The following is a 15,370-nucleotide window of genomic DNA, read 5'->3' as shown; positions in this document are numbered from 1 at the left end:
ACATCAGTGTGAGAGAGACACATTGATTGGCCGCCTCCCGCATGTGCCACGACCAGAGCTGGGGATCAAGCCTGCAGCCAAGGTATGTGCCCTTGGCTGGAACTGAACTTGGGACCCTTCAGTCTGTCGGCTGACGCTCTAACCACTGAACCAAACTGGCTATGGGGGGTTTGCTGCTTTTAATCACTAAACCGCATAGTCTCTTTTGAACTAGATTTTCCTATTTCTCCAGAGCAGAAGGCTGGCTAAAATATGCCAAGTAGCTATTTGCACAGTATAATTTCAGAATAAATGATGGGCCCTGGTTTAGAAGCTAGTGACAGGGACATCTTAATTTCTAAGCTTTTATTATGTCTGCCTGATAGAGGAAGCTGTGAAAGGAAAAGTTTTGAATTTGGAAAATTCTTTGTAATTGCTGCCATCTCTATCTATAGATAGGACTAATCTGTGAGATCAGACCCATATACCTCCTTCCTGCTGCAGAGAATGAGGTTACCCCATTTCCATCCACTCCCAGAGCCTCAGGCCTGCCTTAACCCTTGGTGGGTACACACAGAATGAGTGCATATGGACTTATGAACTGCCTCTGGTGTTAAGGAATTTCACTTCTTAAATGAAGAGTATGGGTAGACAGGCTGTATAGTAGCCTGTGTATACAGCCTCTTAGCAGTTAAGAGTTATTTAGACAGATTTGAAATACTGTGCCTATAACCACAGTATTGGTTTGTCTTGCTAAGTCTTTTTTTTGAGGTAACAAGATGAGTGAGTGAGTGAGTGAGTGAGTGAGTGTGTATGTGGGGGGGTGAGAAATGGTCTTGTGTCCTTGGCTGTCATTTCCTCTTTTTTAGGAGGCATGAAGGAGAGAACAGCATGAGCCGCCCACAGGGAATTAGTAGTAGAGAGAGGCTTGAAGGGAACAGCTGTATAAAAATTTTTTAAAAAGTTACCTTAGCCTGTTTGGCTCAGTGGTTAGAGTGTCAGCCTGTGGACTGAAAGGTCTTGGTTTGATTCCGGTCAAGGCCAGGTACCTCAGTTGCAGGCTTGATCCCTGACCCCGGTCAGGGCACGTGCGGGAGGCGGCCAATCAATGTGTATATCTCACATTGATGTCTCTCTCTCTCTCTCCCTTCCGCTCTCTATAAAAGGCCATGGAAAAAATATCCTCAGGTGAGGATTTTTAAAAAAAGTTAAAAGGTGATAAAAGCAGGCTAGATTTAAAGGCCTGGCTTGGCTGGCAATAGTCAGCTGAGAGAGGGAGAGAAGTTCTTCTTACCTGTTCAGTGATTGCCCTAGAGATAACTGAGAATTTCAGCTGTAAAAAAGCATTGATGGTTCCTCTTGTGGAGAGAGGCTAGCTTTTTTGCTTCCTTAGGGCATAAATAAAAGCAGTTTTCTTGGAATTGGACTAAACTTGCTTTCCTTTTTCTTCTCACCCTCTGCTACATATCTACACATCCAGCTTTTTCTGCCAGAGAACTCCTTCTTTCTTAGGCTGCTAGACCCAGCTGTCATCTTCGCCTCCCATTCCCCATTCCCAGTTTTGCAATTTTACATTATGCTTTTCCTGGTTTTACTGTTTCGACTTTTTATACTCTGACTGCCATCCTCCTCTACCCCCAGCTTCTAAATCCCTACCTCCTCCCAAAGCCAGCCAGCCACCACTCAGTTTCCGTCTTTTTCATTGTTGAACTGAATGCACTGATGATAGTACTTTGTCAAAACCTATTTGAGATCTGAGCCCAGTTATGTATTACAGTGGGTGGAGATTATGGGAAGGGGCAGGAAGTTGTTTTTCTGAAATGTAGGCTTCCCCTAAAATATTAGGTGACCTTTGACTCAGAGATCAAGCAGATGCTTCTGCTGGCCTTCCAACTTTAGGCAGTTTGTGTGCTCATGTTGAGGGCACATATTTGAAAATCCTTGGTAATGAAAGGCAGGGCAGTGAGGCAGGCAGGCTCTGAGCTGCCTGCCTCCTCCTCCTTCTGCTAGCCGGTTCTTTTATCCTGAATTGGAGCTAATTTTGGATGGATAATAAAGGAGATGGTTGCTAATAACTTTCCTTTGCTAACTGTGATTTCACAGTGTAGGCATACCTCGTTTTATTGTGTTTCACAGATGTGTGGTTGTGCGTGTTTTTTAACAACTTGAAGGCAAGACCCTCATCCAGCAAAAAGATTATGACTAGTTTTATTGCAGTGGTCTGGAACCAACCCACAGTATCTCTGACGCATGCCTGTGTTGTACAGAGAGAGTGTCCTGTTGTCCCCCTGTGTCCCCCCCCCCCCCCCCTGCAGTGCTAGGAGGAGAAAGATGTTTTCATGATATTCGATGAGTGTTCAGCTGTCAAGGAATCCCTACTGTTTATAGGCAGCCAGGTTTATTGGAAAGAGCTGTAGACAAAAAGCTCAAGACTTGTGTTCTGATCTCAGCTCCAGTCAGGATTAGCTGCCTAAGTGATCTTGGACAAGTCATGAACCTGACCTATGAACCTTGTGAAGTTATGTGAGCAAAATGAGATGTGTGTTGAAGCACTTTGCAAACTGTTAAGTTTTATGAAAATTTCAGGTGATTCCCTTTATTAGTTTGGCTACTCACCACAAAACCAGAGAATGCATATAATGTATTTTAAACTCCTTCCTGTAAAGCTAGCCTTTGCAAGAGCAGGGCGATGGACTCGTCAGAACTAGGGGGCAGTTTTGCTTTGGAACTGTCTTTTGTTTTCTCACTTTTTTCGTCCTCCCTTTCCCCCCTAACACGTACACGCACTCCCACACGTTGTATTACGAACTCTTTTGATCCTGTGCTCATCTATTCTTTAGTAGGATTATAGTTTTAAGGAGTCAGTGATCATAGTCTGCTGCACATTCCAATGGAGAGATCCTGGCTTTTTTTTTTTTTTTTTTTTTTAATATATCTTTATTGATTTCAGAGAGAGGAAAGGAGAGGGAGAGAGAGAGAGAAACATCAATGATGAGAGAGTTGTCATTGATTGGCTGCCTCCTGCACTCCCCCGACTGGGGATTGAGCCCGCAACCGGGGCATGTGCCCTGATTGGGAATCGAACCACAATCTCTTGGATCCTGGGTGGATGCTTAACCACCGCTGAGCCACACCCAGCTGGGTAGGGATCCTGGCTTTTTGTAGCCAGAAGTGATTAAATCTTAAGTGATGACAAAAGATATCTTTTTTTAATCCTCTTAGGATATTTTTTCCATTGCTTTTCGTAGAAAGTGGGGGGAGGGGGGAGAGAGAGACACCAATGTAAGAGAGACAGATCAGTTGGTTGCCTCCCACACACGCTCCAACCGGGGATAGGGATTGAGCCTTGGTTGGTACATGCCCTTGGTTGGAATCGAACCCAGAACCCTTCAGTCTGAGGGCTGACGCTCTAACCACTGAGCAAAACCAGCTAGGGCCAAAAGACACCTTTAACTTTCAAATAACTACAAAACACTTTTTCAGCCTAGGAAGGCACATAGACTGTAGTTGTGGAAAGTGTTAGACTACACTTTCAGCTTAGGACGTACCTGGATTCCAGGCCAGACTATTAGCTTGTGACTGTGGGCAAAGTACTTAACTTTTGGGGGCCTTATTTTCCACATCATGAAGAGAGTTGTAATGGTACCTATTTTGTAAGTCTGTTGTGAGGATTAAGTGAGATAAAGTGCTTAGCACATTGTCTAACACATAACACGTACTTAGAAAATGTTATTTGTTGATATTCGTCTAATAAATAATAGTTTTCAAAGAGCACAGATGTCTGTTAGTGTTTTAAAGGATTTGTAATCTTGTTTTTAGATAAATTTGTTTAAATGTACATCATATAATTTACTAATTCAAAGGACATTTTAAAAATCTGGTCCCATTTTCCTGTTTGCAGGTAGAAAATGAAACTAAATCAGATCAGCATTTCTTCTTCCTCAGGAGTCTTGCTTAGGGCTGGCAGTGTCAGGTTGAGCTACTTGCTCTGTTCTGTGCAGTGGGAATTGTGTTCAGGCTGTTCCTCAACTACTTTTGATTTGGGTGGTGTTGGGATTTGAGATTACACTGGAATTAGATGGGTTCTTGATGGCTCTGTATATACTTGGAGATTCCTTTTACATTAGGGTGGTATATAGGTTGATAAACAGGCTTAAACTTAAGCCTGCTTTGAAGTGCAATTCAAAAGTAGGGGGGAAAATAGAAAGCAAATTCAGTAACAGATTTCTAGAGCATAATCAAGTAGCTAATCACAGAGAATCAGAGAACAAGAGCTTTGTGATTCCACTTAATGATGAAGAACGTGATTAAAAGGATAATACTCTTCACTGCTCTGGAGAGATTTACTGATAACCAGTTTTCTATGGTGATTGAACCAGTAGTGAAGTGAATGAAACCAGTTTCCTTTTCCTCTCCTCTGTATTAGTTGGCATTGATGTTGACAGGTGGGCAGATGGCAGTTTGTCTGGAAGTGAGTGCAGTTCTTCATGCAGGGGCTTGGTATCTCTTTCCTGAAATTCTAAAACTTCTCTGCATCTAAGAATGACATCTTTTTGGCTTCTTGTGAGCTCTGGTAGGTAATTCCTTGTAAGGATCGGAAGAGAGAGTTTAGAATGGCATTTTCAAGGCAAAACATTTAGTCTAAGGCTGTTAATTACCGCATTCCTTCTTCCCCAGATTCTGAATGTTTTATGATTTGAAAGACTAGTATGAATTTGGAGGTCTTGACCTCTCCTTGAGTAAGTGGGTTCTGAGGTTCATGGGGTGGACTTTATCTCCAAAGATAAATACTGCTGTGGATATAAACAGAAAATTGTCCATTAAGCACCCTCTGTTTTCAGCCAGCCCCATTGCATTCTTGGCATCTGCACTGTAGGAAAACGGTTCATTTAATTCATACCTCTCCTCTGGAATGTTTTCAATCTGATGTTTGTAGATCCTGGCCCCACACTCTGCTCACTGCAGAGGGGCTGGCTTGGTCCCAAGAGAAATTGCCCAGCCACTCAGTACTCTCTTTTAGCTTCTTGCCTTATACCTTGGCACACTACCTGAATTGGTAGAAATGCTGAATGAACCCTTGGTGGAGTAAACGGCTGAGTATGGTTGCACTGTGATTTGGTTTTCTAGGGACCCCACTCCAAGTTCTTCAAATAAGCCTAGATTTTTAAAAATTGTTTCTCTGCCATTGCCACCTTGTCTTATGAAGTGTAACCTCAAGCAAATTTTGAACAAGTGAAAGTAGGCATCAACTTTAGTTTCTGGGCAGTGCCTGGTAACGTCGTTGAGGCCTAGCCTTCACCATAGAGTTTAAGTCATCATTATACATCTTTCTTTCATTTAGAGCTGGCCCCTATGAGCCCAGCAACTAAATTATGTAGAGAGAACCTGTCTAGCACCATGGTTATTTTTAAGACTGACTTTTCAGGAGAATTTTCTAGTTGTATGGACTTACAGGATTATGGAGGGTATAGTCCCTCCCTCCAGTCACTGGCAATGAGTTGGGTTGCTGTCACTGTTGGTTCCACTCCTGAGCTGACCCCCAGATCAATTCTCACTTTGAAGATGGTCTTGTTCTATACCTGGGGGTCTTCAGTCAAGTAAAGGCTGCCCAATCACAGATAAATAGGTTGTTTGTTTGCCATAGGCCCAGGGAAGACTAGGATGTGGGGAAAGTCTAACCTGAATTCAGGATAGAATCCTGCATGAGAGAGAAATTTGCTACCCTTTCAGTTGAAATTTGAATTCTGACTTCCAAGAGGTGTTCATAGGTTAGTTAATACTTCTTGTTGAGGCCCACAAAAGACATTGTATTTTTAACAAAGTGTTCATCCATCTGAAAGAGAGATCCTGACTTGGCATATGCACCTACTGCAACTTCCAGTTTTCTTTCATCACTTGTCTGAGTTTGAACAGGTTTGTGCTCTAAGAAAAGAGACTCTTCCCTGAGACCTGAGGCTTTCTCATTTCTACCAGCTGGGCCCATTGCTAAAATGCTTTCCAGTGTGCTTGCTTTTGCCTGGCCAGCACCTGGGCTGCCCCAGCTCATAATTAGCCTGCCTTTGCTTCATATGCTTCCCAGGGTGGTTCTTCTTCTAAAAGCTTGTATGAAATGCTATTTACTGTCTCTTTACGGTTTAAAAATGAATCCTTTTTTGTTCTTTGCAACTCATTTGCTTTTTTCTTTTCTTTTTTTTTAATTACTATTAACACCTGTTGATTCTTTTTTTTTCTGATTGGCCTGTCACTGCATTCCTGCTCCCCCTCCCTCTAGCTGGGTTTGTCAAGTCGCCCATGTCAGAAACTAAGCTCACTGGGGACGCCTTTGAGCTGTACTGTGATGTGGTCGGGAGTCCCACACCAGAGATCCAGTGGTGGTACGCAGAAGTCAACCGAGCCGAGTCTTTCAGACAGCTGTGGGACGGTGCTCGGAAGCGCCGTGTCACCGTAAACACCGCCTACGGGTCAAACGGCGTGAGTGTGCTGAGAATAACCCGGCTCACCTTGGAGGACTCTGGGACTTACGAGTGCAGGGCCAGCAACGACCCCAAGAGGAATGACTTGAGGCAAAACCCCTCCATAACATGGATTCGAGCCCAGGCCACCATAAGCGTCCTTCAGAGTGAGTCCAGCACCCTACAGTAGTAGTACTGTAGTCATTAGAGGTGGCCCGATGACCCTTCCCTTCTGCTTCCTTTCCCTTTTCCCCAGTCCCCAGTATGATCACTTACCCCACCCCTTGTCTTCGTTTTTTCAGACCCACGACCCTACTGATTGTAGTGTATGAAAACATCTGTGGCAACTTTTTATTTTCTTTGCCGTCCTTTCTACCTCCCTTATTCCCCACCCCTTCTCTGTGTCTTTCTCCTCAGGAAGAAAACTTGGGGAAATCGTGACTGTCCAAAATCATCTGCATTGGGAAGAGGTGGGGAGGAGGGAGTACTGGGGAGGCTGGAAAAAAAACACACACACTTAAAACTCACAAAACCTGGCAGTCAAACCAGCATAGTGTTGAATTGTTTCTTTTCTTCCCTTTTAATTTTGTAGTAGGTTTCCTGCTATCCTTTTGCTGATTTATTCTCTGGTGCCTTTCTATTTTTGTTTCTCTCCACAATCTAACTACTTTTTATTTCTTCTGTTCATTTGTTTGAAGCTCTCTGATTAGCTGCCTTCACCTCTATAGTTTTAAGTTTGTGTCTGCCCAGCCTTTTCCCTCACTGTGACTTGGTGTCATTCTGTTCTGTGATGGGAATGTCGCCATGGGTGCGGTGTGGTGGTATGTTTTGGTTGTTGGATGGCATGTAAGCTTGGATATTTCTATGCTTTTTTTTTTTCTAAAACAGTGGCATGTACTTATCTGATAACAGCCTTCCCCTGCAGTAGTATACTCCTCACTGGTCTTGTCCATTCAGTCTCCCATTCTCTTAAAAGCAGCACCCTGAGAGTTCCCCCATATGTCTTGCCATGGAGTCAGGTGACTCTGAGCTGCAAGGTATTTATTTAAAACCCCATCATGCTGTTTCAAAGTCATAGATGCATCTGATCTCTATTTACAACCATGTTGATTCTGATGACAGATTGATGGCATCGTGCTCCTCATCCCAGAGGCTGGCTACCCAGAAATAGTTTGGAAGCCATTCACACTAGCCTTTAATTGTGTCTTGAAAAAGAAGGAAATGAAAATCCAACCCTGTTCCTCTGAGTGATGAGTGTGAGCTGAACTGCTGCCTTGGAATCATCCCCTGCACCTATTGTAGGAGGTACAAGTAAGACATCAGACACGGGAGCTTTTGTGGCTATTTCTGTTTTTGAAAAGTGTCTTGCTACTTGTATGGTGGGAAGGAGAGGGAGGGAGAAGCCACCCAGCACAGAGCCAGTGCTCCTAGCCAGGAAGACTTCTAGCTCCACATCTGAGCTGATTATAATTGAGAGAGCATTCTCTATTTAATGGAAAGATCCTCTGTGTTTTTCACCTTCTCTTCAAGGACTCGCTCAGTAAGAGACCTATAGCCAGTTCTGGCTTAAAGAACATTGATTTAGAAAGAGTAAAAATAGCAAATTAGTCATCCTTTATAGTAACTCAGAATTTGCCTATGAAGAAAAGAGGCCATGAGGAGAGATAGGGGAGGCTACTGCAGTTGGCACTGACGAATCAGAGAACCTGCTTCTGGAAAGGGGAAAAGAAAACCTTTGCTATGTGAAAGTAGGGAACATTAACCCAGTAATTTTTCTTTTATTTAACAATTTTTTTTCCCTTGCACACCTCCTTCTCCTGCCCCCATGCTCCTTTCCGTAAAAAAGCAGAATTACCCAAATGGCCAGAAAGATCTGAAGTTTGTAGGCATGGACTGGGTCAGGCACTTGGTATTGGTACTTGCAGGAGCCTGACTCTAGGAGACTCACAATTAAAAAGGTCATGCCTTGGAGATAGAAAAAGATGAGACTTTGGAGTTCCAGTCTCAGGAGTACATAGCATTCCCTCAGTTTACTTGCAAGTAAGCTTCCTAACTTAGGGGTGTCTGTATATGGTTGAATGAAACCCTGGCTAGTTTGGTTTTCCCCCAGACTTCCCTATCCGTCAGTTAACCCCAGCCAACTGTTTGAGAGAGACAGGCTGCTGCTGCTCCTCCCTGTCTTCCTCCTCCTCCTTCCCTTCCTCCTCTTCCTTCTTTTTTTTTTTTTTCCTCCCAGAAATTTTTTTTTCAATCCTCACCTGAGGATATGTTTTCCATTGCTTTTCAGAGTGAGTGGAAGGGTGGAGAGAAGAAAACATTGATGTGAGAGAGACACATCGATTGGTTGCCTCCTGCATGTGCCCTGACCTGGGCCGGGGATGGAGCCTGCAAACGAGGTACATACCCTTGGCCGGAATTAAACACAGGACCCTTCAGTCCATGGGCCGACACTAACCACTAAGCCAAACAGGCTAGGGCTCCTTTTTAAAATTTTTTTATTTTTTTTAAAAAAACACGAATATCCACACCCTGAATTCCACTCTAATTAAATTGTTTTATGATTCCCCAAGGACATTTGCCCCCAGGGGGAGGTTGAAGTCTTCTAAGAATGACCTCCTCGAAGTACTTCCACCCAAACTCCTAGAGTAATGTAACGCTGGAAGAGATGTGCCCAGTTTTTAGGATATCTCTCCAGCCATAGCATGTTCTTCAACTTATGAGTGATGGCTAAGGTAAGGATCTCCTACTACTGCTTCTAAATAGGAATCCATGGCAGGTAAAAAAAATTTTGAACTTCTCATAAATGTTCATCTTTCTTAGACTTTTGTGGGCATAGCTTGGTCACAGAAATAAAAGCCCCACCTTCATCCTGGTACAGAATGCAGATGTGGCTTTGTGCCCAAAGAAAGTGGTCTAGCACTTGTTTCCTTATACAGTAGTCATGGGAGGCAGGTTACCCCACCTCACTACCCTCCTAATGTGCAGAATCACATTTAAACCTATTTAAATTATCCACTTACTCCCAGCTGACTCTCTCCTGGATCTTTAACACTTAGTGGAAAAAGTGCTTTTCTTTGTCTTCGAAGAGTTCTTGGCAGAAAGTCTACCAGGTTGCTTTCAACTTCTTAATCACCCTGAGCTGCAGTGGTCATTTGCATCACTACAGGTAAGAGTAGCATTTACTTTGGCTTCCTTCTGTTTAAACATCTGGAAGCACTTGGCCTTATTCTCAGAATTTGTCCTTTTTCAGTGCAGTCTGAGAGGAAGAACCAGGAGAGTCCCAAATGGGACAAAAAAAGAAATTGGATAATAAAAATTCAGTAAAAAATTAAAAGTGTGTTTGGGTTTTAATGTTACCTGTGTATTTTTTACTTTCTGTGGAGTACTGGTTCTCTTTTATTTTTGCTTGGTTTTGATTTTTCTTGGAGTTGTGATGCTTTCTGCTGATGGTGTGTGTGCGCCTTCCGTTGCAGGGCTTGCAGCCATTCTGCTCAACTTAAGGCCCAGGGATTTGGCTTCAGTCTGATGTGTTTTGGAAACCATGGGACACCACTGTGCTAACATGTTTACATGCATCTGCTTCTGTGTTAGTGGCTGCTATGCCTCCATTATCTGTACATAGAGACCCTGTTTGATGTTATCAGTAAGGACCAGTGCTAAATGGAAGATAACCACTATCCTTTTTACCAGACTTGGAAAATAGTGAAAACCAATTTAATTGAGCCAAACTTAAGGATTTGCTTTATCACATTTTTTGACGATTTGACCTGTACAATCAGAAATGTTACATGATAAGGCGGTCCTTGGGCATTACATTTTTTAAGTGTCCCATGACCTCTTTATCCTCTCCCCCTCTCCACATAATGAACACAGCTTAGTTCCAGCGGAGGGAGAGTGTTCTGTCCTCAAGAGTTAACCTTAACATTACATTGCGTAAAATGGCGTCAGGAAGCTACTACAAAGTTGTAGACAGGAAATAGCCAGATACAGGGATTTGGGAAGTCAGTCAAGGATTTCTGAAAAAGAATTGGGAAAAAAATAAAAGAGCAAATGCCTCTAATTGTGTAATGGGAAAAGATTGCTAATTTAGACTTCACCTGAAAATGTTTGATCAAAAGTAGAGAAAGAACTAAGCCTGGGAAAAGAGTAAAGATAAATAACAACAAAAGACGCAAACAGAAACATCTTTAATATAGTGATGTAATTCAAAGTGCTTTAAGGATGAACCTTCCAGGAATGATATGGTGTGCCTTAAAAAATTTCTGCTCATTGTGTATACCATTTGACTTAGGTTTTTTTGTAGATATTAAAACTAGTGATCCCAGATTATCTTAGCCCAGGACAGAGCCAGAAGATAAGGTATATAACTTGCCCTAGGGTGGAAGGTACGTAGGGTGTTCTTGGGTTGGGGGTTAGGAATAGAGAATTGAGTCAGATGTGTTTTCTAGGCCCAGCTTTGCCACTAATAATAATTATGGCCTTGCATAAGTCATTTTACCTTTTTACCTCTTAAAGGTGGATTCAGTGAACTCTAAGGGCCTTTCAGTTCTAAAATTCAGGATCCCATAGTAGCAACACGTACTGCATTCATTATATTATCTCAGAATGGAATGTGTTTTAAAGTATAGTTCTGAAAAAGTTTTGTTTTGGGAATAAATAAATATGGGCTGGAGAGAACTGATGGTTCCTTAAGAATTTTCCCTCAGCAAAATTTAGAAAATGCTTTTAGATCTACACTGCCTTTTTCTGCATAATTAATGGCCATGGCTGGTTTGCCATAGGCTTACCAGATTTACATGTGGGAAAACCCGTATATATGTATTACCTAATTATCGCTATTACTCTTCCAAGGCCTAGTGACTCCATAGGGAGTTTATTAGTTATGTAAATGATACTGTCTTTATCTTTAGAACTGCAAGGTGGAGCCTGGTTTTCTGTTTCAAGTGGAATTAGTTGGTGGTTCTTATGTCATAAAATGATGGTATTCAAAAGTATAAGTGGATTGTTGCCAGTACAAGCACCCGTAATACTCCCATTCTTTTCACATCTAGGCCAACTGGTCTTCAGGCTGTTGTCTGCGCTAGTGGTCATTTGCTTATAATCATTGTTTTTCCTTTCTTGACTTCCTCCAAAGTGGTAAAGTGAAATTCCTCATGTGGTCCTGTCTGCCCTCCCTCTTTTTCAAGTATCCCCATCCTACCCCATCCAACTTTCAGGCCAGGGCCACAGAGAATGGAAGGCTATGGCTCTCTATCATTGTGCACTCTTATTACAGAGCCAAGGATTGTCACCAGTGAAGAGGTCATTATTCGAGACAGCCCTGCTCTCCCTGTCACCCTGCAGTGTAACCTCACCTCCAGCTCTCACATCCTTACATACAGCTACTGGACAAAGAATGGGATAGAACTGACTGCCACTCGTAAGAATGCCAGCAACATGGAATACAGGTGAGAAGGGGCTAGCAGCTTCTGGGAAGATGGGAGTATGGCTGAGCTTACTTGACATTCATAATACATAATTATGCTTTGTGAGAGAGACATGAGATATATATGGTCCTCCTCTGGAGAGTCTAATCCAGCATATCTGAGGTGAAGCCCAGGAATCTATAAGAGATTTCCAAATAATTCTAATGAGCAGCTAGGTTTGCCTGTCATAGATGATCCCGCCACTATGATAATAGATTGAGGGCATAGGGAATGACTTACTCAGAGTCACAATGCTAATCAGTAGGAAAGTCACAATTAGAATGCAGATCTTTTGACCAATCCATCGAGGAATCAGATCGAAATACGCTTTAGGACTCTTAGAGCAAGGCCACCCTAAGTGACTTTTCCTCTGGGTAGATGATTTCCTAGTGCATTACCTTTTAGAAGTGTTTAATATAACCATAATCTGATCAGGATCAGTGGATACAGGGCTGTTTAGTGATCTGGAATAAGGATAGTAGCCTGGAAATATCTTTTGATGAAAGGGAGATATTTGCTGATCAATGTTACCTCGCACCCAAAGATTTGGTGCTTTTTTGGAATATATAGTAACACATGGCACCTCACCTTTCAGAATAGTTTGTTCCTGTTTAAAAACTGATCTAGAAAAGGATCAACTAACCCTGCTTGGCAGCATGGTACAGTGCAAAGAAAGAGTACACTGCAGTGAGAGCAAGAGAACGTGTGTACCCAGTAGTAGCAAGGCCATTATGCAGTATTTTGCAGAATTGAGATCTTTTCATATCCCTTATTTAGTTGAGCCACATTAATCCTTGAATCCACCTCCTTTTTGGGGGTAAAAAGACTAAGATTCAAATAACCGTTGACTGCTTTCAAGGCCAAATACTGTATATAATAAGTTTCAGAATCAAGGCTAGGTTCCAAGTGTTCTGACTTTCTGGAATCTAGGTCATCGTTTTTTTCCTACTGTGCCATATAGTTTAGTGGCAAGTTAGTTAATCTATCTTTGCTGTAGTTCCTTCTGATATAAACTTGGAAATAGAGCCTCAGCTGTATCCTTACAGTTAGGAAAAGGTTAACCAAGTAGAGGTGTTTGGGTGGATTAAAAGGCATTATTTCTTGGTCTGTCCATTAGTTTCACAAGTTTGTTGGTGGTGGTGGTGGTGTTTTAGCAATACCTTTCAGTGTACCAGATATCCAATCATGTTTCTCTTGGGTCTTGTGCTGGGTCACCCACAAAACTTTGAATTGTAATTTCATAAAGTTTGAGCCTGATTTTGTAAATATATTTTCTCAGCTTATTTAAAGCTCTCCAGGGGTGTTCTGCATTGTCAGAGTTTTTGGAGGAATCTGTTCTCCCACATTTTGTGGAATAACAAGCAATGAGTCAGTCAGTCCCTTGGGCCACCTAATAAATCAGGTGTGGAGCCAGTCTCAGATCTTGCTTCTGCTTAGCCAGTACTAGACATTTTCCATTTCCTTCCATTGCTTCCCAGTAGCTAGTCATAGGGAATCTTGTGGGAAGATTTTGGCCTGTTGGCATGACCTCATCTTCCCAAGACTTCTCAGGGAACTTAGAGTCAGTCTAAGCCATGAAGATAGAGCTTCTGCTCCTCCTCCAAGTTCTGGGACATTTGTTTACAGCAGGTGACTTGTGTCTGTTTTTCTATTGGGAGAATATTGATTTAAGAAGAGGCACTTATGTCAAATTGAGAAGACTCTTGACTGCTCCTCTGAGAATATTATGTTGCCATGGATATGCTGAGACAGTCTGGGGGATGGGCAGTATCTTTCCTCATCCATAGTCTCTTAACCTGTATTTCTTTTTATAATCAAGAGTAAGATGGATAAATGCATTAAGCCAGCCAGTGGTCAGGGTTATGAGTTTTTCCTGACATTTAATGGTGCAGTGGAGATGTGACCATCACAAGTATATTTTAACCACTGAGCAAAAGAGCAGGAGCTATATAATATTTATCCTCCGATCTGGAGGCTGTTGTTTCTCTGTTTTTTGTAATTACACAAAGCCTTTCTGTACATGTTTAGGAGGGTGGTATATAGGCCAGACTGGACTAAGCTGGTGTGAAGCTGGTCCACAGGGGCAAGAAAGCTTGTTTAGGATGACCTTGTGGGATTCAGAGGAAGCGCTGTTCTGGCCATTGTATACATACTTCCTGCAGTCCTTTCTGTTACTCTGCTTAACTTGGTTTGGTCTGTGCACAGCTGTTCACTCATTTGTATTCACTTGAGTTTGTGTTTCTTCATTCCTTTACTATATTCCAGGTACCAGGCTACATGCTGGGTATAGAATTATGCATCAAGTAAACAGTGCCTAGCCACATAGAATTTGGTCTGTTGGGAAAATGGACAATGATCAAGCAATCACACAAATATACAGGGTGGGGCAAAAGTAGGTTTACAGTTGTGAATATGCAAAACAGTTTATTCTTGTATTATTTATAAATCACTGTATTTTTTCCATATGAACAACTGTAAACCTACTTTTGCCACACCCTGTATAATACATTGTGATAAGTTCTGTGAAGTATTAACAGTGTAGTATGAGAGAGAATGTCATGGAGGGGGATATCACTTAGATTGAGGGTGGGAAGAAAGTGACATGTAAGCCAAGATAATGGAAAAGGAGTTAGGTGGCTAAGAGTGATGGAAAGAACATTCTATATAAAGAATGTCAAAGTTTTGAGGTAGAAACAAGTTCAGCACATTAAAGAAAACAAGAGAGACCAGCAGGGCTGGGAAGTGGCTGAGATGAGGCTAGGGAGGTGGGCCCTGGAATTTTAGCTGCAGCTAAATAAAGTCCTTAAAAGTTTAGCTACATCTCTGGCTGATGCTCTGATGGCAGATTTTTGTTTTGTTTTGTTTACAATCCCTGGGTCCTGTTAGTGAGGAGTCTTATTAAAAGGCATGCTGCTAAAATACAGGGTAGGAAGTACAGGACTACTAAAACAAGGTCTCTAGGGAAGCACAGAAACAGGTTTGCATTTTTTCTTGCTCTTATTTGACTGGAACTACCAGATGAGCAAGACGTTTTTGTGATTGCTCCATCCTGTATATCTGACTATAGATTATAGTACAGTTGTACCTCGGTTTTCTAATGTAATCGTTCCGGAAGACTGAGTTCTGAAATGTTCGAAAACCGAGGGATCAACAGACGACAGCTAGGCCTCAGGATCTTGCACTCAGCGGAAGCCGTGTGGCATGTTCGACTTCCGAGGCGTGTTTGAGAACTGAAGAGTTTACTTCTGGGTTTACGGCATTCATAAACCAAAATGTTCATCAACAGAGACTGTCGAAAACTGAGGTACTGCTGTACTTTGTACAGCATTCTATTTTGATTACTTGTTTTGTGGTTTATTTTTCCTGTTAGAACACCTTAAGATTTGGGAACATATGTCATTTCATCTTTGTATTTGTGGCACCCAGTGAGGAGTAACCCAGAGGGAGGTTTTTCCTTTTAGTTAGGAGGAGGTG

At 42.2% G+C, this 15,370-nt stretch overlaps 1 protein-coding gene across 2 annotated transcripts in view; it reads left to right on the top strand.

Moving 5' to 3' along the window:
- The window catches only part of NPTN (neuroplastin), a gene marked incomplete at its 5' end in the record, with an annotated part of 73,691 nt that overhangs the window by 32,593 nt on the left and 25,728 nt on the right, over positions 1-15,370 (top strand). The window contains 2 exons of one of the 2 annotated variants that reach the window (XM_081144176.1): positions 6,251-6,598; positions 11,707-11,878. In XM_081144176.1, the coding sequence (XP_081000302.1) occupies positions 6,251-6,598; positions 11,707-11,878 (520 nt within the window). The remainder of the gene's footprint in view (positions 1-6,250; positions 6,599-11,706; positions 11,879-15,370) is intronic. The other variant, XM_081144175.1, reaches the window with a different exon arrangement.

The sequence above is a fragment of the Miniopterus schreibersii genome, assembly GCF_964146895.1.
Source record: "Miniopterus schreibersii genome assembly, chromosome: 1".
NCBI lineage: Eukaryota > Metazoa > Chordata > Mammalia > Chiroptera > Miniopteridae > Miniopterus > Miniopterus schreibersii.
The sequence above is the reverse complement of the archived record's forward strand: the minus strand, read 5'-3'. Positions and strand labels throughout refer to the sequence as shown.